Here is a 27909-nt window from a genome sequence, read left to right as displayed (position 1 = left end):
AGTGACGGCGCCGCTAAAGAAGGCAAGTCGTTCCACCGGGCACCCCTATGGCTGTACAAGGAATGGAAGGCATAGAAGACGGACGTCATAAGCTCGAAGGTCGATTTCGTCCTCGAAGCGCGTGCTTCAATGCTTCAACAGCACAAGACACAAACAACAAGATATATTCTGATGATGAAGCAGGGAGATTTTCCACTCTAGGAGTGGAACGTTACCCCATAGCTAGGGGACAAGACACAAGATTCCAGCTGCATGTCTGCAAACAAATATTCACGTTGCACTGAGGCCAATATTTGCATGGTCGTGTCCTTCATTCGAGACATTTTCAGGCCAATTTTTTCTTGTTCATAAATGCATCCTGTGGAAAGACCAGTGGAATGGTTAGAGCAGCTCCGTCGTGGAATTTTAGAAAAGAAAATCACGCGAGGCTGATTTTCCCCTCGTACCTCAGTCTATCAATATTCCGTAGCTATCCTTCTCAAGACTGTGTGCGGCCACGCATGATAAGTGCTAACAGCGCCTGTACGTAACAGTTGATGCACCCGTCCAGCAACCATATCTATGGCCGGGTTCTCACCCGATAAGGCTATGCTGCCAAGTCATATGGCACGGATCCAAAGTTGTCGCCAGTACACTACCTGTAGGCAACATTATCCTAGCGTGCGCGGGCAGCTGCATTGCTCGCCGAGTCCACCTCGACCTTGTGACCCCGGCAGCAGGCTGCCGCCGCCCGTCGGGATTTCCCACCACACGGGGAATGCCTTATGCATTAGGCAAAATGCGTGCCAAATATAAACGCGGAAAAGCTCCCACTTAGACGGTCATCGTGGTCACGCATCGACGCACAGGCGCATTAGGTAATAGGAATTGTCATATCTCTGGGACCGGGTTTCCCTGTGGACGAGACCTTCAGGCTTAAGCGGGTTAGTGTGGTCCGCTTTCTCATTCTTCCGTAGGCTAGTACAGTCAAACTCCTTTACAACGAAACTCAGGGGACAGCAAAAAAAAAAAAAAAAAATGCAGTAAAGGTATTTTCGTTAAAAAGGATGTCTATTATTGGACCTATAGGGCTCCAGCGGGACCGCGAAAAAATTTGCTGTAGTGGTATTTTCGTTAAAAAGGTGTTCGCTATAAAGGAGTTTGACTGTACCTTTCGAAACAGGCGTCGAACACAGAAGGACCACAGTATATGACGGTGCAAATTTTCTTACACTTTTCGAGTGTAAATCTAGATCGCATGTACTGTGGCACACGCCTTTTTGGTACAAGATTCACATCGTACAGAATGGGGTTTCTGGACCGCGCTTCTAGATGGCGTACTCTACATAAAGCACCATTTCAAAATGGCACATTCTCTACGAAACGCCACTTCATGTGTGTACGTTCTGTTTATAACACTGTTTGAAACGGATTTTCTCGTCTAACACTCACCGGGGTCACAACAAGACAAGAGCACGTTCCTCTCCATTGCCCACACTACCAACCTTGCAGATATCCAACAACACTGGGGTAGGGTCCTCTGTGATGGAACTCCCAATTAGTCATCACTAAAATAACGTTGTTGTTGTTCAGTTGAGTCTATGGAATGAACGAAGGCAGTTACAAAAACACCCTTTTACACAGTGAAGGGCAAAAAAGTGTTTCTGCAGCTGAACTGTTCAGAGTTGCTGTGCGCTGCGACAGTGGGCCTCTGGGCAGAGGAGAGGATAAAGTTTGGTGGTGTTGGTGGTGGTGTTGGTGATGGAAGTGCTTGCTCTAGCCGGCCACGCTTATGGGGGCAGCGTCACTATTATCGCATGGGGAACCGTGCGTCCTGGGTCGACTTCACAGGGAACTGTGCCGACATTCGAGACGACTTTCTTCGTGTGTGTTCTTCAGCTGATCGACATTCTGTCTGTGTCTGCGCTGTTGCCGTGAAAACCACAACAGTGTCGTTTGTTCCCCTTCGCTCTCTTGCCTGCTTTTATCCTCTGGTTTTAACCTTTTAACATGTACCAGTAGGCATCGGATTTGAGGAAACCCCTGGGAGAACACACAGACAGTACGGCCGGCGCCCGGATTTGAACCCTGGTCACTTCCCAATCTCGGCGTGGAATACCATCATCCGTGCTGAGATGACGTGGCGATGTACTTGCCCACTCATAAAAGGCAGCAATAAAGGGGTATTCGCAAACCGGCATGGGCCAACAGGAGAGACCACGCACGCACGGCTTAAGTTTGAAATGTTCCCCCCTTGTTTGGAAGAGGGAACAATGATATCGCTCGCCGGGCAATAGAGGACAGAGGGAAACTGGGTAGGTGCGCAAACGGCTGACATACTCGCATAGCGCGATGAATTCCAGGTTTTATATTAGCGTCCATGTTGAAGACTATGACTAAAAGGCAACTCGGCGGAAGGTAATGCCGCGCTAGGCTTCTTCGTTGTGACACACCTGAGGTCGGTAGCAGTACCTTGCGATTGAGAGGTGAGACAGAAGACGGAAAGCGAGATGGTCAAGCCAAGACAAGACAACTTCCGTCTACTGACTCATGCCGCAGCCTTAAGGAAATGCTTCGAATCTACACTAGCTCGCATGTTTCCTGTTCCAATGTTCGACGTATCTGAAGCATACCTAAAGTGAAACTTTGGCGAAGTTCCACTTTAGAAGCAGACATATATGAGGCACACACCTCGAACCAGCGTTCCGCCATTACCCAAATGAAAGCAGAAACAGATAACCAGTTCCGTACACGTGCATATAATTATGACGTGAGAAGACAAGTGATCAGCCTGAAGGACACCGTCTACCAGAAAGGTAGCGGCAACACACAGGCGAGATTCCATGCTCTTGCGGACGCAGTCAAAGAAGAAACAGGAAAAGTAAATGAACCAAGGAAGAAAGGGGTATGAGTCTTTCCATAGCGGCAACCTTGTCTGCTGTAATGGGCATGTGAGCATAACAAAAGGAGAATGCAAGGACCGGAACGGCTAAATACGGGGCCAACAGGGCTACGCGCGGTGAACGTCGCGAGGAGATAACGAACACGACCGTGGCTTCGTCGGTGCTTTCGTATTTGTATGTTGCGGGGACGGTGTTTCGTAGGAAGAAGCTGAACAACGACAGATGGCGTGCAAGAAAGTGCATGTTCACACTGCTTGAATACTAAACGGTGAAGTCCCGTAAGCGGGGTAGATTGGTGTTTAAGAGGAAAAGGAGGCGAAGTGCCGTAAGTAGAGAATGGTCTTCACCGGTAATTTCTTCCGGAATGCTTTCTTCCTTGTGTAAAGGGCGAATAAGAGACAATGAAAGTAAGGGACAATCGAGGTCGAGAGGTTCGAAGAAAGGAAACGTTCGTGCCTGTCGCATTCGGTCGAATGACAGAGTATTTATGCATCGTGTGCTTGTTCAGGTTTCATTGTGTGTCAACTCCGGTATTTTCGATGCACGGAGATTGTAGAGCAGATCATTTATTTACACTCCACTAAGCTATAACAATTGTTCGCGAACCCCCCTTCTCTTCTTTCTTATGTCACCAGTGCTCTCAACCACAATTGAGACAACTGCAGTTGAGCTGTGGGCACTCACGGTTCATGCTGAGGAGTGGACTCCTGTCAGAAGAACCTCTTCCACTGCACCAGTAGTACAGTGCTTTCTTTAAACGATCCGACTTTCGACATTTAGCATGCAGTCAATAAGTTAATAAATAGCAGTTATATGAAATTCGATGAACACAATGGGCTGAACGTTCAAGTACGTGCGCAGGTCGCATGGGACCCGCAGAAGGGGCAGGAAAGCAAAACCACACAAAACTTCCACACATATGAGAAAAAAAAAAGTAAAAAGATATTGAACAAATGAGCATACCCTACTTTTTTTCCATGCACGTCTTCCAATTGTCACAGTTTTTAAAGAATCGCACTGAAAGCTCATTTCGTGTAATTTCAGTATACTGGTGTTCCTCCCGGGAAGATTGCAATTTCCTCTCATAATTCGTCACGTAGCGCTAACGGTTCATTTATAGCGCAGAATCAACTACGGAAGTACGTCGACATCGACAGATAGTCATGCAGTGATATATTGTAGCACGTAACAGCGCAAACAAAAGAAAGTACAAACGGTGTCTCGTACAGTTCGTAACACGAACTGTGTCGCCCATTGTCTCGTTTGTTGCCTCATCGGCTCTTGCAATGCGTCGGCTATTTAGAGAACGTGAACAGGTCGCCCTGACCGCTGAAGCAGATATGTACGGTTCATGGGATAAGCCACATCTCCGACAATGGTTCCGGACGGCGAGCGGTAGTGCGCTCTTACGCCGGTGAAACGGAAGAAAGCCTCGGGTTACGCGCTATTTGTATTCGGTGACGTGCTCATATTGTGTTAAAGTTGTGCTCAAAAGTGAAGCAAAAAGTGTTCAGAAGAATGCGGATGCAAAGTAATGCACTACAAACTGTACTTGGTACCGTCAAAAGGCGAGGATTAAGTAAGAGGATGACATAAACGCAAGCCAGTTGGTGCACGAGATCTATGGAAACCACAGCCTGAGACTGGCCAGCATTTTTGCTGGTTTGAGCTGTCGTCTGTGTCGTCCTTGTTTATTTGCTGCACAGCTCAGACTGTGTTCTCCAAGGACAATACATCGGCGTGTCTGGTCATTGTCCTTTGGTTGGTCCCATTCTGGAAGGATAGGTACCAACCAAGTACCTTGTTTGCATATACATTGTTTATCTTTGCGTTTTTTTCTCTTTTTTTCTTGTTAGGTTATGTGCTAAATAGTGGTAAGTGTCTTCAAGACATAGCCTTGCATCGCTATGGGTCGCTACAAGATTATACCAGAAGGCTGAAAAGCACTTCGCTTAGCAAAAGAAAGCCACAATTTAGAAGACAACCATTCGCTCAAAAAGATTGTTGGCGACCTGAGTGTGTCTATTTTCTTTAAAAAAAATTGTATTCGGAAAATATTAGAGCCCCAAGCTTGATAACTGCAAGGATTTTTCCGGGTCCATATTGTATGACGCTCAGGCGAAGTGACTCGTCGGTAGAAGTGTCCCGTACTATACTAGACCTACCCCGGACTTACTAGATGGGCTACCACCTAACTTCCGAAGACATTCCTAGCCTATCCTCGAACCGTGTTTCCGTACCCTCGGCAACAGGTGGGTTTTGTTTTGTTCTGGGCTGCTACGAACCGCGGTTGCTGCCGTGTTTGACTTTGCAGTCTTCGACTACGTGGAGTGCGGAGTGTAGTACGCGTTCAAAGCTCATCAGCGATCGATAGATGGCGCTAGAAAAGGGCAAGATGGCGGATACCATGGTTTTAGGAAAGGTTTCGCCTATAGAACACGGGAGTTTTCCAGGAAACTTTGGTTTCGCTTTCGCAGTATCATAAACAACTTAACAATTTTGCTTTGTGGCATGCCGGCGGTGGTGACGGTGGTGGTCACAATGCATTACCGAGCAGCTGGTCCACCAACATGGTGGCATGCTGCATGCTCAGGGGATTCTTTTGTCCTGGGCCGAATTCATAGAGGTTTCGAAAGACTTGTCTGGAAGAGCTTAACGGAAACACTTGACAGCACAGTCGTACAGCTCCCTTTTCATATTAGTGTCGACAGCCAGTACTCTGTGTTGGGTCGATGACCGGATTCAAACCTGGGAAGTGGACGAAGATGCCAATCTGATGGACGTTCTTCGTTCTCTGCACGCTCCCGGTAGTAGATAGTAGTGGATATAAGCGCCTGAATCAGTTCAGGAAAGCTACATAGACCGAAATACTGGACAAATCCTCGTAAAGCCTTGCACCAGCCATTAGTCATGTGACTGAACACAGTGAACAGCGCCGTTGAACCTGTGAGCGTAAATTTATAACTAACGTGCACCTGTCACCCTAATAGCTGCAACGAATGTCGCAGACGTTCGTCCTCGCGTATCTCGTCGACTGACATCCACGTTCATGAGAAGGCTGTCAATCAATAAATCAAGATCTCTCTCTCTTTTCGTGCCTATACTCATTAGCGTGTGCATCAATTACTTTTATTAGAATGTCTTTAGGGTGTTTTCATAGTTCCAGATACGAAGGGAAGACCTCGCCTCAAACCCTTCGTTGAGCTGAGGTAAATTGCACTTCCGTTCCGTTATTACTCATTAGTGAGTTTTAGTATACCGTTGATACAGTTATCGTGCCTATCGGAACCAATCGCAGTGGTGCGTGACTCAGTATCTTATCCACCGATTGGTTCCGGTTGATACGGTTCGACGCGCGCCACGTTATCAACGGTCTGCTAAAACTCTATTATCGTCAGCGCAGCGATGATAGAAGCAAGACCAGCCGAGGCAGCTTGATGGGCAAAGCGAGTTTTGCTTTCGACAAGGTTTTGACTGTGGGAACTGGCTGTTAGGCATTTAATGGACAACTGAACAACGTGGAAGTTGAAAGAGCTTCCGTTATTCAGCCGCACCTTTTTTTTCCAATTCGGGATTCGTTGCAGACTTGCAGCCGAAGCGGGACAAGACGTCGTCCCACAGGTTTGCCGGTAGGACAGCAGGACGCGGCGACCTATAAAGTGGAATCCGTCCCACATAAATCGCGACGTCTCGCCACTTAGCTCATATAGGTCGCATCAAGAATATGGTAACGTCAACGAATGCAATACAGTGAACCCTGGTTAATACGACCCCCGATAATCTGACATACGCGCTTTACGACCGTACTCCCCGGGGAACAATGCAGTGAAAACTCTGCAAATCCCCCCGTTAATATGACAATTCTGCATTATGACCAAAATTTTCGGGAACGAACATGGTCATAATAACGAGGGTTCACTGTACTACATCGTTTACAAGAAATCCGCATGTAACTTCCATTAAAACGAGAAGAGTGATCTATATTTAGAATAGCCCGCTGCACGAGCCTTCTATAGTCGTGTTCATCTGAAGAAGGAAAACAAATGTAGTCCGTCATCTTTCAAAATATCACTTCGCAGCAGATAGGATGACTTGACACAGAGAGGTCACGCTCGCTCCTCCGCGAGATAATGTAATCCATCGTACTCACTCCGCTTCCGTATTGGCTGCTAAAGACTATGACGCACTACGCCGCGTGGTGGCGCTGCAGTATTTCTCTTGGGGCGTTATTGCGTCCCTTTATCACCAACGGCATATGTAGTTGACGGACTAGATTTCTTTTCCTTCTTAAGTTGAACACGACTATAGATCTTTTCTTTCATGGAGAGTGGGCTGTTTACCTGGTTGCATTTCTTTTGACGTCTGTGATCCGTCACTATTTCTTGCGCGAATCGAGGACGTGGCATCTCCAGGAAGGTGCACGCTTTCGACTTTGGGCTTCCAACTCCGCGTATCCGTACCTTTCCGATCGAATACCCAAATGGTATACACGATGAAAGCTTAAATTATGCGAGGTAGAATTGCTTTGTGCACACAAACTGCCTCTGCTGAACCCACGCGTACGACCGACCCTTGTGGCGTTCCGCATCTTCTAAACGATGAAGCGCTCCTTGACGTTTTGTTTAACCTTTATTTTTCGCATTTTCGACGTAGTGTCGTGTCTGTGTATTCGCCAGATTGACAGTGCAGGTGTACTGCACAAGAGGGGCCTAACTTAAGAAACATTATATACGCGAACAAAAAGAAACCAAACCAAAGACGTGCGAAAGAGGGTTCAGTGATGGCTCCAGCTTCCAATTAACTTGCGACCGCCACCTGGCGAGCAGTGAAACTTTTTTCCCATCGTTTGAACAGGGCTAACCTGCTACCGGCATCCCGATTGCTTCAGGTCACTCCCCAGCCCACATGCACCTGGTGTTACTTTTTCAGGTCCCTCTCATCATTTACTTGGCGCCGTATTTCTTTCTGTACCTGGAACACTTTATGTCTGCTGTCTGCAGTGTCATTTCGTATGCCTTTGGTGTGCTAGCGCAGATAATGAAAATGACACGTTGGAATAGAATATGCGTACCACTTTCCTACAGGTAATATCCCGCGGGGGAACGCGCTTCGTGGAAATGGTAATTAACCGTCGAACTATTAATGGCGCGAGCTCTTCTGAAGGTCGTAAGCAGCTTAAACTTGTGGATCGTTCATGGACTTATGAAACAGTTGTCTCGTCTGTCGCTTTAGTTCGCTCAGTTCGCGCTGGTCATTTGATTTATAACTGCAACTTCGTGAAACCAAGGGTCATGGGGAACTCTACAAGCATAAGAATATGCGAGCCTTTATAAGAGCAGAGCACCCTGGTGAGCTTCTCCGCTTAGCTCCACGCAAAAGGCTTCTGCTTTCGTAAGGACTAAGCTATTCTTCTTGATTGTAACGTTATTCCTGGACGGTTGTAAGCTTACAGATTTACGCTACATGGAATTACACTAAAACTGTGAAGGTGGTGGTGACAATGGAACTGCCTGCCGTATAGTCGGCCACACTCACGGCGTCACGACTGTCGCAGGGGAATCGTGCGTCCAGGGCCGACTTCAAAGGGAACTGTACCGACATTTGCCTTGAAGCGTCCGAGGAAAATCCAGGGAAAACACCCACACACCACAGCCGCCGCTCGGATTTGAAAGCAGCGGGTCACCTCCCAGTCCCCGCGCGGAATGCCACGATCGTAGCCACTAGTCTACTGGAGCTCGTGCGTATACATATGAAGCTCAGGGGTATCGATCCCCGTACCTCACGCATGCCAAGCGAGCGCTGTACCAACTGTGCTACGTGACCACCTATATGATCACACATGAAGCTTCAGTTAACTACCACACTTCCTCTGTGAGGCCTACAACGGCGGGATTTTTCGGCAGCACCACCACCAACAACAACAACAGTTGGTGGTGGTGGTGAACAACAACAACAACAACGTTTCCGCGCCGCGATAAAGGATCCAAACTGTGCTAGACATAGCTGTTGTTTACAAACCCTAGAAGAAGTGCCACACCAGCAATATTGCGCGTCGCATTATGGACGTGGAGGGCGCTGTCTGGTGGCTATGGACGTTGTAAGCCTATATACACAGTCCGAGCACTAGAAGGGGTCCTTATTTTTGTTAGAGGGCTACCTCCGTGGGTAGTTCTCCTGCTTGATGATAGGTGATGATGTGGGCAAGATTTCGCTTGTCCCATCCTACAGTTGGCAATACGACTGCTTGATGACAGTACTACGCATTGTGAAGCACCGCGCCTTGTCATAGCACAGGGGACTACCTCCATAGGTAGTTCTCTTACTTGATGACAATACACACAGTATGCGAAGCAGGCCCATCTTCGGTCTTGAACACGAATGGAGTAAAATACGACTTGGGTGGTGTATAGAGGACTACCTCCATAGTTAGTTGTCGTACTTGATAGATAGGTAGTCATCCTGCCTGCCTTCCTTCAGGGCAAGGGCAGTAATTTTTTAACAGGTAAGGGGTGAGAGTTACTTCGTATGAATCTGTCGCGTATACTACATGTCGTACACTTGCTGTGCTGCATGTATACATCCGTTCCGGTTATACAACTCTGCGCTTCGCATCCGCTTTGGCTATGTATCTATCCGCTTCGTGTTCGGTTCAGCTTAAAAAATAATTATTATTCGCGCATGCCTAGTTGAGATCAGCCAAACACATCACACGCTGAAGATTAACCATTCCACGGAATGGTATCGGTGTCATTCCTGATTTGTGGAGAGTTTTGTGACGCCTCTCGTTTTTCACAAATCCGAGGAGAGAACGACGTCATTTAGGATTACGGTTGGCTAGCAGCATGCTATGGGGTGAAGTTCTCTTCGCATTTCCCTGTGAAGTCGTCCCAGGACTCATGACCCCCCTGCGCTACTCGTGGCGATGCCCGCCGAAGCGTGACGGACTACGGCAAGAAGTTCCATGACCATGCATCACCAGCATCTATTTTAAGACTGAGTACGTATATGTCAGACATTGCGCACTGGCCCGTCCACGCTGTCTTCAATAGAAGATTTCTAGTATGTATGCAGAAAATTCAGACACGCAATCAGCAGGTGGAGTTTTCATGGTCTTTGCACCGCTGTCCTGTTACAGTTTCTAATACAAATACCGCTTCATATCTGGGACCTATCAGTTATCCAATATTTTTGACAATAGGGGGTTCAGCAGGTGTCGATGGCACATTACGCCAGCCAAACGATAAAGGAAGCTGTCAAATCAGAGGTCAGCAGAGGAATCGGGCGATTGGCTTATCGTGTTTTTTGAACTTTTGTTACGGTGAAAATCTTCCACGCGGTATATCCTTTGCGGGGCTGTTCCCGCTGTTCCGTGACGTTTCATCGAATCGGTGACCACCGTTTCATCGAAATTTCGCCGAATCGCTTTTTCTTGCGGCAACGTGTGAAATACGTAAAAGGCTCTCCTGATCGAACCTTGGTCAGTTTCGACGGTCCCCTTCGGTGAAATGGCGTCGATGGAACGGCGTTCGACGGGAAGGCACTCGATGAAATGGGCAGACACCGCTGTTCCTGCTAAGATTTTTTTTCTAAAACCTACAAAACCTCGTTAATACTACAGACTAGTTAGATTTTGTTTCTTGTCGATTAGTCAGTTGCTCTTGCACTAGCACATTGATCTCGAGGTTGCGGGCTGCTCACGTTCCGTGATCAGGGTTGAGTGCCCTGTCTTGCACAAACCACTCTAAGCACGGCGTTGAGAGTTCAGTGCACGTCATAAAACCATCAAGTTTACATAACTAAGCGTTATGTAATGAGAAGCATTAAGCGTAGTCAAGAAATGCGACCTGACGCTTCCTCTAACAGAATCCCCCTCCATCCATAGTCCAGATACGCTTTTTTGACGGCGGTGTAGTAAGACATCGCGTGCAGTCCTACAAATTACCAGTGCTGTATATAGTGAAACTATACTAGTAGCGCCGTTACCGAATTCGCCGCGTTTCTCACTAGCGAAGTAGCGATCCCGCTACATCGTAAATTGGCGATCTTTTTTTTCGGCTTACGGTACTTTGCATAAAAACAAGCAATTTTTTAATGCTTATCTCATTTACCTGCAATTCAGGCAGACATGTCTTTTCAATTACCCTCTTAACTGAACTAAATCGCATCGATCACAAAAAAAAAGAAGAATGCTTCTTTCCGAATATTTAAGAAGTAATCTAATCCTGTTTCCTCCCGTACATGACCGCGAATTTTTCAACTTTTTTTTATTAATTCACATTGGCGAGATCAGAGACAGAAGGGCGCAGTCCACTTTGAACCAATGCAGATCGGTAACAATACCAGAAGTCACAAAACCGCCATATACCGGTACATTTCTTCCACGCGTCTTTGTACACTCTTACGCCCGTGTTATTTGTTACGCCAAAATAAGTGACACAAAAGGAGTGTCGGTCATCGCGAGCGGACGGCTTGAAAAGAGGTAGAGGCTATATGCTGGGAAGTTCGTTGTTCTGGTTCCGCTTCGTCATTTTCGTGGGGAGAAGGAGAAGCAACATCTTTGCAGTGTTATGCACCACAGATTCTAGGTCACCCCGTTTACTACGAATGGAACATCGCTGGGACGGACCTGTGAAGCTGTTGCTCGAAATGCGTCATTCACAGCACTGCCCCAATCCTTTCTGACCCTTTCTTCGTCTACTTACTTCGTCACTTCTGGATTTTCCTCAACCGAGAAATGAGGGTCCACTTTGAGAGTATGACATCTTTTATCTAGTATACTTTCCCGTATAGTATACACATGACTGCATGCGTCATTTGTACAGCTTATCCGAAAAGCAAATCTGAACTGATTGCCTGGGCAGTCTAATGTCTTCTCAAAGCTCCATTTCGGAAGTTGTTCGGACTCCGGATAGCAGCGTACAGTGATGTTCGTTCTAGTTCGATGCGCTGGTTTAACGACTTATTCGAAACTGAAGAACATCGCTGTTTTGTAGATAAGCCTTACGTAACCTCGGTAATATGCCAAACGCTGGAATTCAAAGTGCCAGTCATCCAAAATATGAAATAATGAAAACACCTTTTAGGTTTTACAACTAAGTGCCCAGCAGAGATCTGCCTCATCGCTATATCTGTTTTGTGTGCAACATGGTGTCCGCCCATTTAATCGAACGCCGTTTCATCGAATGCAATTTTATTGAACTCCGTTTCGTCGACCTCCATTTCATTGACCCCGCTTTATCGAATGACATGCCATCGAAAGCCGTTTCTTCGAGCGCCATTTCATCGAGTGGCCTTCACTGATTCGATGAAACGACGTTCGTTGGATCGGCGTTCGATGACATGTCCCGGAACCGTGGGGAACGCTGGGGAAAACCCTTCACACTCACCTTTTGTATTTTTAAAATGAAAAATGTATCGCCCGAATAGGTGAACAAGTCTCAAAACATTATTTATGTATGTAGGTATTTATATAATTATTTATTCGTGCCCACTAACAGCGCGTGTCTAGGCCGCTGTGCACTACAAAAATGTGCATTATGCTCTGCCGAGTTAAAATTGTGAACTATTTATCTGCATGCTAGCATGACTGATTGAAATTTGGAAACGTAAGCACGTAGAACATTTTTGTTCGGTTGTGTGTAGTACCTAATTTTTTAATTCATACTCAGACAAAAGGTCGAAGCTTGGTCAGCTAAAACCTTTCACAGTGAATGATAAACCGAAATCTGCCCTCGTGGTATTTTTTTAGTATAAGTGCATGTCGGAGAATGGTACAGAGAACGACTTATAGCTGCTTCCCGAAATACTAAAACACACAAAAATGTGGGAAGGGCGTTTATCTTAAACTAAGAATGAAGCCTTATGGTCCGAGGTGGCTAACACCTACACTCTTAAAAACGAACTTCACCGCATAGCACGCTCTTAGCAAACCATCATCTCGAATGATATCGTTATCTGCCATGATTTGATGGAAACGGGAGGCGTAGGCCTTTTTTGTGACACTTATGCTGGTCATAATTGTCACAGAAAAGGCGTACGCCTCCCGTTTTCAACAAATCAGGTCAGATAACAATATCATCCGAGATGATGGTTGGTTAGGAGGGTGCTACGAGGTGAAGTTCATTTTTAAGAGTGTACACTCTAAAAACAGAACTTCACCGCATAGCATGCTGTGCGCCAACCATTGCCGCGAATGATAGGGTTATCGCTTTTGATTCGAGGAGGAGATGGGGGCGTACGCCTTTTTGTGCCAATTACCATATATCCAAATTGCCACAAAAAGGCGTGCGCCCCCTTTGTCCCCGAATCAGAGGCGATAACCCTACCATTCGTGGTTGGTGCACAGCATGCTATGCGCTGAAGCTCTGTTTTTATAGTGTATAAGGTAGTGCAAGACATTCTCCTTCTAAAGGGCTCTGCTATTACGTTACTCTTAACTGCAAAAGTAACGCAGTGTCGAGTATTACAAGAAATAGCATGTTTAAGCCAAAGTCTACGAGCAAGTACAGGATGACGGCGACTACAAAGACGAAGAAGGGATCGCAGAACTCATCTTCGTGCTCCTTCATTCAGCTCATAAAAGAGAAAAAAAAACACATTAGCCTGTTTATGAGCACGTGAAACAGTGTTTTACCGCGCTGTTTTAGAAACAGTGACCACTCATAAAAAAAATTACTTGAGTGCAGATGGTACTCGTGGGCGGACCTTTTGTGTATTCTTTAGCCGTTCAGTTCTGTTGTTCAACAGGTCTCGGAACACCGTCTGTTTATGGCGGGTGTTCTTTGAGACCGGGTCGCTGCCCGCATAGACCTGCTCTGCCTATTTTGGCAGCGCTGGCGACATGAAGGCATTTCTTTTTTTTTTTTTGCAGAGTTTTGTTCAGGATCTGTAGCAGGCGACCTCGTTCAGGAAAAAAAAAAGAAAAGAAAAAGAACAGCACGAAAAGAAGAAGATGCAGATTAGGTTTCCTGTACTGTATCCGCACATTAGTCAAACAGCGACACGTGCTTAACGTGACTAATACAAAAGGCGGTTTAACCAACTTCCCGGGAATATACCGGGAACTGCGCACCGTCGTGTCCTCTTGGAAATCTATTTGCGTCAAGACCTCCTTATCTCATTTGACCAAAGAAACGACTAAAGGCTTTCTGTTGGTCAACAAATCGTGCCTTTTCTGTTTTAGTTCACAAAGAAAAGTTTAAAGCGGTCTTCTCAGCCTTACTCAAATTTAAACTGTGCTCATTTACAGGATTGTATTCTTGTTCGACACGGACTTTCGTGGTTGCGGTCACCTGTCCTGTACATTGTGGTTCGCGTCACGTTGTGCTTCCCCGATACGCTTTAGGTACCATTTGTTGAGAGGAACGTAGTGTGTTTGATAACGCCACATCCCATTAACCAGTAACCAGCAGCACCGTAAGCTTCTACCATGCAGTTGTTGGCACGCTGGTAAAGTCTGATTTTGAGACACCTGCAAAACTAACTGGACGAATAGCGCAGCTAGCATGTTATGATTGACATTGGTAAGGAAGTTGCCAATAAACCTTATTGGAAATTACAACCTAATGCAGATTTTCGAGCTTAATGCGTGATAAAGAAAAAGTGGCCATGGGGTACGTTGTTCTGAGGACAGTCACAGCTATAGTATTGGGTACAAGGTTCAAAGACCATTTGTTATCACTGCATCGCTATCAAACTGCCACAGCAATAATGAAGCATAGTGGGAGCTCGTCAATCTGTCGTGCGGCGCATGGTGTAGTCACGGCTGTAACTCGGAGTAGAGTCCAGAAGGACTACAGGACGACAGGCGACGACGAGTACTGCTGTTCTAGCAACTACCGTTAGATTTAACGTAAAATTCTGTAGCCCACAGCATATCGTCACAGTCCCCCATTTTTGTTACAGAATTTTGGATCCCACTCCACTGCGATCTAAAGGCGTTACTCCACCGACCGCTTCGCGCCAGAAATCTCGTTGTCCCAGCAAATGATAGTGCATCAAAGATTTCGCGAAATCCCCCCCGGACTATCACAGTGCCCGTGAAGGCGCCGGCCTCTGCCAGTCCTATAGAACCCAGCTCACCTATCGTCCAGAAGGAGGCCAGACAACATGCCAGCAGTGCCAGGTAGCCCGCACCGAGCCCTCTCATGATGTTCTCCACCACAAATGCAAACAAGAAATCCGAGGTATATCCACACTTTGGTACAGCGTCTTATCCCACAGCGGATGCCGGCTGCATGGTAGTCCTGCTCATGGTGTAAGATCCAGGGACGGCACACACACAGCAGAGACAAAACTTTGTAACGTCAGCCCTGTTGGACAGTCGGCCTGTAATTTGCAGGGCTCCCCTCGGGTCACGTCTTGGAGGCTCCGCCTTCGTGCACTGGCTCGACTGGATGCCAAGGTTCTCGGCTGGATGCCACCAACGTTCCTCCTCTCCACTTCTCTTCTCTGGTCGCCCATTTCTCGAGGAGTGGCGCTCTGCCGGTAATTCAGTGTTTCGGACCAGGTAGGTATCGAGGCAGGGAGCGCCGTTCTGAATTCTTGGAAGACAAAATATAGACAGAAAAGGTGGTGCGAGGATGGTGGTGCTTCAGATGCATCGAATGTTGCTCCCTTGTTTCTTTCCTTTTTTTTTTTTTTTTTTTTCACCGAGAATCGCTCGACGTAATATTTCACCCTGCAGTGTAAACAGCTTCTAAGAACTGTTGAAGGAAGTGGCGATGGCAACATTGAAAAGCATAGAAGAGTGCCAACGCTCAAGAGTTGAGAGTCAAAAATAATGTAGCTCCCTCGGCCGTTATACCCAAGGTGCTACTGTTGATAATGCTCGTTGATCCTGTCCACCTCTTCCTCGTTTCTGGTAGCTTGACAATGGGAACAGAAAATGCATACTGTTTGATGGATGAAAGTGAAACGCTATTTATACAAGTAAGCAAGGCGGAAGATCCAGCGAACCGTTAATGAAATCGGTCTTTACCGCTTTTTGCTCATTTCTTTTTCACCACATTCTTGCAAGCGTATACGACCAGGGGAGTCAGTTACATTGCGTTTAGTCGTGTGTATGTCTCTATACACTCTTGTGTGCACTCAATATGGAAATAAATAAGTAAATAAACTAAATAAATACTATATATACTTATGCGTGTCCACTCCACTTTGTACCTGAAGAAGCGTGGTCCTCCTGCCGTTTTCAACAAATCAGGGGCGAAAACGTTGTCATTCGGGATGGTGGTTGGCTAGGAGCGTGCTATGTGGTGAAGTTCATTTTTAAGAGTGTACCATCATGCTGAAGTAATCTGAGCTATGGGGAAAACAGAGGACACGGCACGAACGCGTTCATGTACCGGGTGGCCTGCAGCTATGCCGTTTTATCATTCATCCTACCATTTACGTTTTACCACACACACACACACGCACAAAAAGATATCTGGATATGTCCTCCCATATGCCACGGATGCCGCTATACCCCAACAACACCGAATATCCTCTGGATGTACGAATATTGTCCTAAGGAATTCGTACGTCCGATGGATGTCCTCAGAATATCCATCGGATGTACGAATCCGTTAGCACACTATTCCGTACATCCAGAGGATATTCGGTGTTGTTGGGGTAGTGCAGTGGAACATTGGTGGGTCGCTGTGATACATTGTTTGCGTCGACCCTAAAACATGTCATGTGACATGCGTAATATGTGAACACGTGTGTGTATATCTATTTTAATACAACAATATGCACGCATGAGACAGTACGTCGGCGCCTTGTTGTGAGCATTTTCATTACGTACCCCTATATAGGGTAGCCAGCTTCTGATCTGCTCCGCTACGCAACACTGTCATGAGTTATATATGCTGATGACGGTGACGTAAAAAAAAACTTCTATTTTAATGTGTTTGTTTGTTGTCCCTTCTTCTTTAGCTGTACCCTGGAGAGCTCTTTTAAACAATTGCTTCTGCAATATCATCATTAGGGCTCAGAAATTTAGGCACTAAAAACGATGGATATATATATAGGCAGGCAATTAGGCCTTCAAAAACAGCGAAATAGGCAATAAAACACAAAAGTGGGCGCGTTAATCTCGTACACTCCTTGGCTTTGTTGGTGCTTCAGACTGCTCCGCCCAGGAAAAAAAAAAAAGAAGGCTATACAAGCTTTGACTTCCTGTACTCGAATGCTGAGGCGGTGCAGAACCATGCGATATTGAGTACTACAGGTTTTCCCGGCGATTGTAATCCAAGTGCCGGCTAAATTAATCCATGCCCCATAAAGTTTGCATGGCACGTGGATTAATTTAGCTGGCACTTGGATTAAAATCGCCGGGAAAACCTGTAGTTCTCAGCCCTCGAAGATTTTCGAAAGGCCAAACAAGGGCAAATTTTTTGATCAAGTATACATGAACCCTTTTCTAGAGAACCAAAGCACTGAAGGAAACCAAACCTTAAAAAAAAGGAACTGAAAGCACAAACACGCAGAAATGAAAAGCGAAATTCAGCACAGCATAAACGTGAAAGGCGCACCTGCACCTCTAAAAAAAGTCTGTTTTGGCATATAAGAGTGTTGAAAAAGGCTATACAGTTCAATAGAGTCGATAAAAATGCAGGCAACCCCCAAAATGTCGTTGTTAGGCGTTTATAGGCAAATGCCTAAAATTCCGGACCCTAATCATCATCATCATTTGCTCAATCGAAGCCTCTGAACGTATACCTGCGTACCTATACTTGAGGACCACAGGAGGTTTGGTTGCTTTAATACCACCCAGCAAAAGCGGCATGACCTTTTCCTTTGCTCTCAGTGCTTGTTTCCTTCAAAAGCTTCCAACTTCAGCACCTTTTTCATCATCTTGCGCTAGGAAGGCCGTATACCGCCTCACAACCCCCAATGGATAGGCCAGGGGCAAAAGTGGAATGACGAGAGTGCACTGAGAGACTGCATGTAATGAGCAATGGCCCGTGCACTGACATCTTAATTTGGGAAGGTCGTACATCAACCAGAATGAAAAGAACAGGTTCTCGGCACTCGTGACAGAACAAGGTAGGCATCCGTATATCAGCCGTTACCACGTGCATGTCATCCAACGCAGTAATAGTTCGAACGAGCTCCCGTGTTATTGTAACTCAAATGATCCGGCTGCGCGAGATCTTGACCTGCAGAATACTTTTCCCGACACATGAACTCTGTCCTGCAGAAAGGCTGTTGTGCGTTTGGCCTTGAAATAACACAAGGAAGCACAGCTTAATAATTAATTAATTAATTAGGGTGTATTTACGCGTAAGGTGAACCAGCCTATGCGTGTCAAGTACACTCTTGAAAATGAACTTCACCGCATAGCACGCTCCTACACTCTTAAAAATGAACTTCACCACATAGCACGCTCCTAGCCAACCATCATCCCGAATGACAACGTTCTCTCCCTTGATTTGATGAAAACGGGAGGAGGAGCCTATTTTGTGCCGTGCATAATGGCACAAAATAGGCTCCTCCTCCCGTTTTCAGCAAATCAAGGGAGAGAACGTTGTCATTCGGGATGATGGTTGGCTAGGAGCGTGCTATGCGGTGAAGTTCATTTTTAAGAGTGTTCTTGTACTTGGCTCATTTCACTTCACCCTCATATCTCCCATGTAATGTAACGGGGAAGGGTATTGCTTCCCAGCGTTGAAACAACCAATGTCGTAGTCGTCGTTTTATCTGTTGTTGTCGGCTGTAGGGCACATTGAGGCGGAGCCGGTGGTAAAGACACGCAAACGGCCTAGGGAACGATGCTGGGAAAGTAGAGGTAAGCCCGGGTTAACGCGGTGTATAGCAGTGAGGCGCGAGCCCTGCCAGAGAGTCATTGTGCCTCAGTCAGTTTGAGGCACAGAGCAGTCTTCTTCACAAGCTTGGAAAGGCAGATTCATTCAAAGTCAGATTCAGGCCTGTTTATCAGCAGCACCGACTGTATCTGCAAGCTTCTTTAGCTCAGACCATCAGTTCCAAATCATGCAGGAATTTGTGCGATTTTGCGCAGACATCAAGTTAGTGGTCACAGTTAGTGGTGACTGACAGTGTGAGTGACAGTGTGTGTGATGGACAATGTGTGTGAGTGGCAGACTGAGTGTATATGTCATCCATTGTTCTTGTTGTTTTGAGTCGTTTTTGTCTTTCTAAGTGAGCTGGAGTAGCCAGCTCTCGTAATAAGTGCCTCTTCTTTCCTTTTTTTTTTCTTCTTTCAACTCAACTCAACTCTTATCTGTTGTTGTCGTTGCACATGAAATATTGGACTATATGGTAACAGTATAGGAAGGGAACATTAATAAGATACAGAGCAGAAGCTCAGTTCGCTAATGCGAAATACAGAGTAGCTACCTATAAAAGTTTGCCCATGTCAATTACTCAATGCAGGTGGAGAATTCCCGTGTCCGCGTGGAACTCTAATTGGTACGCTTTTATCGTGGTGAATTTCAAACCGATTCAACATCGCAATCCAAGGTTACAACCAAAAAACTCCAAATCCCTATGGGAAAAACAGTCAAGATGGAGTGTACTGTATTGTCATCAAGCAGGAGAACTACCTATGGAGGTAGTCCCCTTTGCACTGACACTAACTGCACGTTACAATCCCAAAAGCTAGATAACAACACTCTCTATATAGGAGAGTTTGCTTTTCGTATACTGGCCATACCATGCGAACGATCCAAACACGGGAGAGTCGCTGCGGAGGGAAAGTACAAGTCCAAATGTTACATGACCAGAGACGTATGCCTTTATTAATAATGTAGATGGGTAGAAATCCAGCGAACCGGTAGAATGTAGGAAGGGAGTTGCCTCAGGACAGAAGCCTGAGGCCTCCCTTCCTTTACTAATAATGGAAATACGGAGCCTTGGCAAGTAATATCACGAGAATGATCCTATACATACGTATTCCCGTTACGCGCTCTTAATATGGTAACGTATCGGGTATCTTCGTCCTTCCTCCAGACTGATCTGCAGTACACAAAAAAGGTAATCGTAAACAGCATTATATAGCTCGCCCAAGAGTCCCCGACGAACCCTACCTATCGAGAGGTAACTGATCCCGGAGCAAGAACAGATTGGGCGATTTCTCGCCGACCGGGCGGCTCGCGGGGCAAACTAAAAAATGAAAAAAAAAGGGAAGACAAGACAAACACAAAAGAAGCAAACGAAAGAAAAACGCGGGCAGGTTTCTTCTTCTGCTGGCACGGCGCATGCGCAGCGTACGCATCCTTAGCGCTCGAAATCCGGTCCCCCCGCTCCCCCGGAGAACCGAGCACACCTTTACTGCGTGCCCCCCCCCCTCCTCCCCTGCGTAACCCCCCCTCCGTAATGACAGAGCTCGCTGGGAGACCGCTACTGGAAGGCACGAGCCTGGAAGGTACCCTCCCTTTCCTTTCTCTTTTCCTCCGAATGGCCAGGGAGAGAAAAATACTGGCTTGATGTTAGCTTGCGTGTTGCCTTCCTGCGTTCTGTGACAAAGCCAACTGACAACCATCGCTGCTTCTCTGAAAAGCTTCACTGATGCTTTGGCTGGTTCGATGACAGCTGAGCTGCAGAAGATGTTCGACGGGCCTCTTGCCCGTATTGTTGTTGAAGACGATGGCTGGTGCCGGCCTGACTGAGTCAAAGACTGCGTAATTTTTTTTTTGAGTCGGAGCTTCGGTTGTCGTCGGTCCTTGATGGGTTGCAGGCTGTAGTTGAGAGGAAAAGAGACGCTCGTGTAATCTGTAATTTTTGGCCTGGATCGTTGACAGGGGGGCAGATTCGCATGGTAGATGACCAAGGTTAAAATGCAAACCAGTCTGGGTCCGTCTGTAATCTGTGTATATGGATGTGAAGATCGTTTCATCTTTGGGTGGTCACCCTGCCTCTTTGAGGGGTAGTGTCACTGTCCTTTAGAAAGTAAGGTTGCAGTTGGGTTGGACCACGAGGAACCTAACTGGCGTCTAGGTTTCAAGGCCAGAATTCTTGAGTTGTACTCAAAGGTGAAGTGGAATACACACGGATTGCCATTTAATTGGCCGTTGTCAAGCGCCTGTGATGCGAAGATGCCTCTGATGTATTTTGCCAGACCCCCAGGTGCAATGACGCCATGTAAATAAATTCAAGTCAAGGGGCTTGTAATGATCGCTTATTATTATTTATTTATTTTGTGTTTCTATGCTTACTTGTGGCTGATCGGTAAACAGAAGGATAAAGAAAGAGAAGTTGCTTGCTGTTTGTAGATTCACAGAAGTGGCCATGTCTTGTGAGTGCAAGACTCACAATACAACCATTCAGCGTTCCATCAAACGAAGTAAACGACGTCTATTAAACAAGCATTATTCTTTGGAAGGGGTTGTATCTGATGCTAATGCCTAATGGCTGCCTTCGTTGATCAAGACTGCTTAAGACAGCTTATTAGCATTGGGCATATTATAGCCCTGCATGCATTTTGGACCGTTATCGGATTCATCATGCTTCATTAGAGGGCGTGTTCTCAATGAGCTGCGCGTATAACAACGAAAAATTATGTTCAGAGATGCATCATCATATGCACGTGCAGGGTGTTCCTTTTCATTTGTTACAGATTTTTTTATAGATAGGCTTATAGCTTATTTTATACATTTATTTATTTAAAGAAACAAATAAAGCTGAGAGAGCAGCGCAAAGATGCCATTTGTGCAGGCGGGTTATGTCCTGTATGCGGGTTGTGTCGGGCGAACCTCCTGTCCGAAAGCGTTTGTAACTACAGGACGACTAAGTAGCTGAAATTCATTAATTAACTTATTAGTTAGTTGTTTTCTGAGAAATGCGAGATAGCAGAATTGGAGCCAGTCATTATTCAAACCCATCGTCCTTCTTGAACACTCTGACAAACGAACGTACTTTGAGATATACATTCCCAAATTTTGCTATGGAAATGGGCCGAAACCAGAACTACACTCTTAGAAATGAACTTCACCGCATAGCACGCTCCTAGCCAACCATCATCCCGAATGACAACGTCCTCGCCCCTGATTTGTTGAAAACGGGAGGCGGAGCCTATTCTGTGCCGTGCATAATGCACAAAATAGGCTCCGCCTCCCGTTTTCAACAAATCGAGGGCGAGAACGTTGTCATTCGGGACGATGGTTGGCTAGGAGCGTGCTATGTGGTGAAGTTCATTTTTAGGAGTGTACGCACTATACTCGAGCGCAGAAAGAGCGACAGGCGCATTCCACGTGACAGGGTCACGTGTTTTGGAGGGATGGAGCTGATTGGCCGTTAATCTGTTGGCAAGACAGACCGCTCTCCAGCGAAGGTCGGGTCGTCCCTGTGCTCGAGAATCCAGTAGTTCTGGTTTCTGCTCATTTGCATAGCGAAATTTGGCAATTTATATCTCAAGGGACGTTCGCTTCTCAGGGTGCTAAACAAGGACGGTGGATTTGAATAATGGACTGGCTCGAATTCTGCTATCTCGCATTTCCCTGAAAACGTCAGTTTATAGGATAATTAATTAATTTTACCTAATTAGTCGTCCAGTAGTTGTATACGCTGCCGTGCAAGGTATCCGCATGGCCGCGTAACACGCCTGCCAAAATGGCATCAGCGCTGCTCCCACAACATTTTTTTATAAAAAACCTGTACCCATTTATGATGAAAGATGAAAGTCACTGAAAAGGTTAGCCTGCTGTAGGACTCGAACACACATCTTCTGGATTACCGGTCCAGGGCTCTACCAATTGAGCTAAGCTGACACACATCTCCAGCGACTTCCAAGGGCCATTGTTACAGATCTTCTGATTTTCTTCAACCTTCTCCAAGAAAGATAGACACCACACTCTTAGAAATGAACTTCACCGCATAGCACGCACCTAGCCAACCATCATCTCGAATGATATCGTTATCTGTCCTGATTTGCTGAAAACGGGAGGCGTACGCCATTTTTGTGACAATTATGAACCGCATAAGTGTCACAAAAAGGGCGTACGCCTACCGTTTTGAACAAATCAGGGCACATAGCGATATCATTCGAGTTGATTGTTGGCTGGGAGCGTGCTATGCGGTGAAGTTCATTTTTAAGAGTGCAGTTCCTTGAGTTTGACGAATACTGAGACACAAGACAATGAGGACGACAGCAATATGTGCACTTTACTCTGCTCGCATTGGTTTCCCCTTCAAACTCAACGAAGTGATGTGATGTGATGTGAGTAAAGAAAAAAATGGGGATGTAAGTTTCGACGAAGTCAAACTGGCTACCCCAGTACACTTAATACAGAAAGTTCAATCTGATGATGAGATGATGAAAACGCAAAAGGATGATGTCCAGAGACGAACAGAGATGATAATTGAGTTCAACATGTAGGTCAAAAGTTCAAGAGCTGCGCCCAAGTTAGAGTAAAGTGGCGGAACTCAACGAAGTGTCACCTCTTTCTACGTACAGGACACCACAGCTCGCTTACACCATTTTAATTTGAGCCTTCTCCAACTATAGGCATCAATTATTATGCATTAAAGTCACTAAATAAGCTTACTCTGTCTAGTTTATTGTATTCTTCTCGCATTATAGAAGAGATTGTGCCGAAATCAATACGCTGATCACGACAGCAACTGTGCCGTTAGCCTAAACACCGACCTATAACGAGTCACTTCCTAGCTCGATATCAGCGCATGCCGCGCTGCTCATAACTCGATGAAGAGAGAGTTTGCCTGATTTTTTTTGGGGGGGGGGGGTGCGTGGAGGCATAATAGCAGGACGCGACCAGTCCAGATATCTGCGGTCATTGCGCGTGCACAGGTGAACAGCCGCCTGTAAGATTTGCGCCGAGCATGCTTCAATTAAAGCAGCTCAGCTGCATGACGACCTGAATGTTACGGAAGCATCGGCCCACAGACGCCTTCTGGCAAGTCACGATCGTGAACGCACCCGTCGTGGCGGATGCTGTTAATGTCGCAGCATTCAGCCCTTTGTTCCATCTCTACAAGGCGCCTTTAATCACTGAGCCATCAGAGCGAGGGAAGAGTCCCTGAGGAGTGTCTCTGCATCCGTATGCGTGAACTGAGCTCGTGGGTTCATCTCGTCATTTGTGTATATTATGCGTATGACAGTCAATGAAATATGCATGATCTTTGTCGGGGCATACTCCGGTGATTGGTTCCTACATTGGTTCCGCGAGGCGGGCTGGCTCTGAATGACTTCTTGTGTTCCTGTGTAACAGAGTGATCAATCGATCAATGATTTTATATTTCAATCATTTATATAATACATGCAGTTTACATGGAACTGAAGGAGCGGAAGGAACTGAAGGAATAGTGGAGGCCGGTATTGCCTATATTATTTCTGCCATCGTTCACTTGATTTCTCTTTTACCGTTCTCAAGATATCTAAGGCTTGGGCGCCTTGCCTGGCGGAGGGTCTATGGAACTAATCGGGGAATGTCGAGAATGCATGAGTCAAGTATACGGTCAACACAACTGATCAAAAGATAGAAACATAGGAACTACTGTACGTGTTTATTATCTGACGAAATTCAGTGAATCTGTTGAACTCCATCACTTTAACTCGTTCATCTGTTTATATTTTTTGTGTTTCTATCCGCACCCGCACGAGAGTACGGTTCACCAGCGAGTATCTGCGATTCAAGCAGGATCCCACTGACGCGCACGGATCAACAGTGGCTTCCTTCCAAAGCTCTAATCTGCACTTTCACTTTACCTTCACTTTTATCGCGTCGAGCACGCGCGCGCGGCTATTAAGGCTTCCTTCATGTAAGGATTACCTAAGAGTCGCTTTGTTACCACAGTGTGTATTTTTGACTCAGTGGAACTTGCCTACTGTGTGACAGCCGAGGAGCATACTTGGGTTCCGGATGCGCTTATGACAAATGGGCAAGTTGACCCCGTCCCCCTAGGTGACGCGTTAGTGCAAATCTCGCTTCCGTGTATATTTGAACTACTCGCAGAGTCTGTTGTTTTAGTACGAGCATGGTCTTGGTACTCTGCAGACGATGCACACACAATGACGGCCAGTTGGTCGGGTATACAGAGATCATATACCGTGTGTAATCTGACGTCAGGCCAGAAGGGCATGTCGGGTTGAGCCTTTCGATCTCAACACCGTTTTTAAAATGAAAGGCTAGCCTATATGGGAAGCATATCGACGAAGAAAAGTGTTGTGCCCGGTCATGTGCCCGTGAACAGTGCGCCGTACAGCCTATAGCCTAGTCATCTCTCTTTCCTTGTTGTTGTCTTTCGTAGCTTTTTCTCGGAGTAGCAGAACTTGTCAGGTGACAAGTTCAACCTCTCCGTATCCTTTTTAGTCCGTCCAACTCCGCGCGATTCCACCCACATGGGCCCTGATATAGAGCAGGTTGACATCTTCTTACAGGATATCCCTGCATTCAGATCTGTGACATCGTGCTATATATAATTTGCCTTCCAAGCTACATGCGCGCAACATGACAACCTGTGACATGCTCACCATGCACTGTGTAATAAGATACATTGCATCAGAGTTTCATAAAACGTTTGAAAATATTACAGTAACACCGTTATCCAAAAAGCTGAGTACGTATATATATAGTGTGTCGTTTATTGCATACAGTGTTCGCTCGATATATACAAGTTCTTGACGTTTTGAGGAGGAACAGCGTAGAGAAATATTGCTTTTCCATCTCTATCCTTGAACTATAGGATTAATTGATTTTCGCCGGAGCCTTAGCCACGTGCTCTCTAGGGGGTAGCCTCCGGGAGAGGATGTTGCCACACCCGACATGATTGCCAGCGCCGAATGGTGCGGCCAACCCACCACAGCGGGGCCCACTCTTCCCGCCGCTGCTGCGCATCAAACCGTAATAGCTGCTAGACCGCTATAGGAACTTCTAGCCCCATTTATGTTACTGCAGCCGGAGACGAGCACGATGCGAGGCTGGGAAGGGAGTGTTGGCAAAATGGCGGGAAAACAGGTGCTGGGGTCCACTCGACATCCTTGCAAAAGCTGCAGAACAATGACATAAACTTTGAGAGGGTACAAGGTTACAGTTAGTCAAGAACGTAATGTGAAACAGTCGGAAACGGTAATGAACTTGAAGTTGCCAGCCTCTGCATGGGAGACAATAAAGCGACAGCTGCTGCATCGTATACCTGCAAGGTCAGGGTGAACGGTGGTGCTATTTCTGAAGATTGCTTCAAGAACCTGCCCCAAATTGCACGACCGTTGGAACGCAGCTCTGCTGCTCTATTCATTGAGGGTGCGTACAAACAACAAACGCCCCATATTTTATTAAAGACGTTCGGGATAGGGTATTTAAGCACCTTTGCGCAAGCGCAGAACCCATTCCGTACTTTGGGTTGTAGGGGCGCACACAATTTTTTTTCAAAATAGCGTGACGTACCCAAACACGGCCCAAAATGAACTTGCGTGTAGTGCAACATAGAATGCACAACGCTATTTGGACCAAAACTTGTATTTTTCAGTTGCCAAAGGTCGTGTCGTGTTTCAGTCGTTTGCATGTCGCCACATGCATTTTTTCAGCATGTCGCCATGCACACTAGGCTGACACACCCTACGAATAAACTTACTCCAATTACTGAATTAAATTGCACAAAAGTAATACTGTTACTATACCGCTTTGCATATGTCTCTACGATGAAACTTGAGAGAATACATATCGACATCATCATGTCCTGTAACTAGCGCCACGTCTACTGTTAAAAAGGCAAGCTCGAACTATACTGTTAAAGGGACTGCTCCGTTGGCACGACGATGTTGCCTGGAAAGTGGGGTTCACTGCCATCACTGAAAGCTATTAGACTATCTCAAATGCTGCAAGTCGAATGGCGGCACAGTTTCCTACGAAGCCGGCCCAGGACGTTTGAATCGCACGAGCAACAGGCTGCCATCCTGGCAAGCAGAGTGCCACCAAGCGACTACCTAACCAACCGCCTGGATCTGGAGTAGATATTGCCATTTGCGTCATGTCACTATTCTGAACCAAGTTTGAAACCTATTCACTTTCCCTTCCACTATGTCTCGATGTGGAGGTAATGAGGGGGTCCTTTCCTTATAGGACCATGCTTGTGGACATCTGGTTCGTTTCTTGTTTTTTCCTGCTTGTAAAGTGAGCACTGGCGCCCGCCCATCTTACGCATCTAGTCTTTGAAGTACAGTGAAATGACTGACAGTGGCTGCTCCTGGACTTCTGGGAGTGGCCGCAGCCCGCGGCAAAGTGAGATTCTTTTTCGAAGCGGCCATTACCGTTGACACAGCACAGACTTACCTCATCACCTGCGTGGCGTCGCTTTTTTTGGCACGCCTTAATGCCTTGAGGCATGTTACTTTTTTTTCTTTTTTTTTCAGTGCGTCGCCCCTCGCTGGTGTCCACGCCTGGCGGTAGCCGAAAGCTGGACGGGAAGCGTGACAAATGGACGAAAGGAACTTGCCCGACGCCTGCTAGTTGTTTGGAACGTAAGACGTTAAACATCATCTGTGGTAACCGCTGGTATACGAAATGCAAGTCTAGCGCGTCCAGTGCTGGTGACGCGTAGCTGGCGTTTGGAGACAATTTGTTCTCAGACTGGCATGTCCGTATCTTGAGTACTGTACTCGATAGAGCACTGCACGAGCTCCGGCTTACCCGAAAGCCCGGCCCAGCCCGGTCCGGGCAGAGCCTTCTTTTTTGCGGCCTGGGCTGAGCTCGGGTTTGACCATTATAGGCCCGGGCCCGTACATTGCCGGCCGGGCCTAGGTCGCACTTTAGCCTGTGCTACCCCACTCTTAGTTAGCCACGCTTAACTTTTACAGCCCCCCACACTGGGCCGGGCTGGATAGCCTATAAATTTCTCGGGCTCAGGCCCGACCTGGTCCAGGGAACCGAGAAATTATTCGAGCTTGGCCGGGCTCCTGCGGGTAAATAAAAGGAAGGTCGAGCTCGGGCCTGGTCTGGGCCTAAGGATGTGGCCCGTGCTAGTCCTATCGAAATACTTTTGTTGTTGATTGATTGTTTGATTATTTAAAAGAAACCCAGTATTTAGCATCTAGCCGTTACTCAGTACTTTTTCCGAGAGGTACTTG

The 27909-nt window shown here is 46.5% G+C and overlaps 1 protein-coding gene and 1 long non-coding RNA gene across 3 annotated transcripts in view; one reads left to right on the top strand and one right to left on the bottom strand.

Moving 5' to 3' along the window:
* LOC135368831 (tyrosine kinase receptor Cad96Ca-like) overlaps window positions 1–15279 on the bottom strand; it is a 45313-nt gene extending 30034 nt beyond the window's left edge. Inside the window, exon 1 of the mRNA XM_064602366.1 lies at window positions 14964–15279. Coding sequence (XP_064458436.1) covers window positions 14964–15030 — 67 coding nt within the window. The 5' untranslated portion in view covers window positions 15031–15279. The remainder of the gene's footprint in view (window positions 1–14963) is intronic.
* The window catches only part of LOC135368837 (uncharacterized), a 45959-nt gene that overhangs the window by 9222 nt on the left and 8828 nt on the right, over window positions 1–27909 (top strand). The window contains exon 3 of one of the 2 annotated variants that reach the window (XR_010414879.1): window positions 27196–27303. This is a non-coding gene — a long non-coding RNA (uncharacterized LOC135368837). Of the gene's footprint in view, window positions 1–27195; window positions 27489–27909 lie in introns of those variants that run through there. The other variant, XR_010414878.1, reaches the window with a different exon arrangement.

The sequence above is a fragment of the Ornithodoros turicata genome, chromosome 9, assembly GCF_037126465.1.
Source record: "Ornithodoros turicata isolate Travis chromosome 9, ASM3712646v1, whole genome shotgun sequence".
NCBI lineage: Eukaryota > Metazoa > Arthropoda > Arachnida > Ixodida > Argasidae > Ornithodoros > Ornithodoros turicata.
This window is presented reverse-complemented; position numbering and strand designations above follow the sequence as displayed.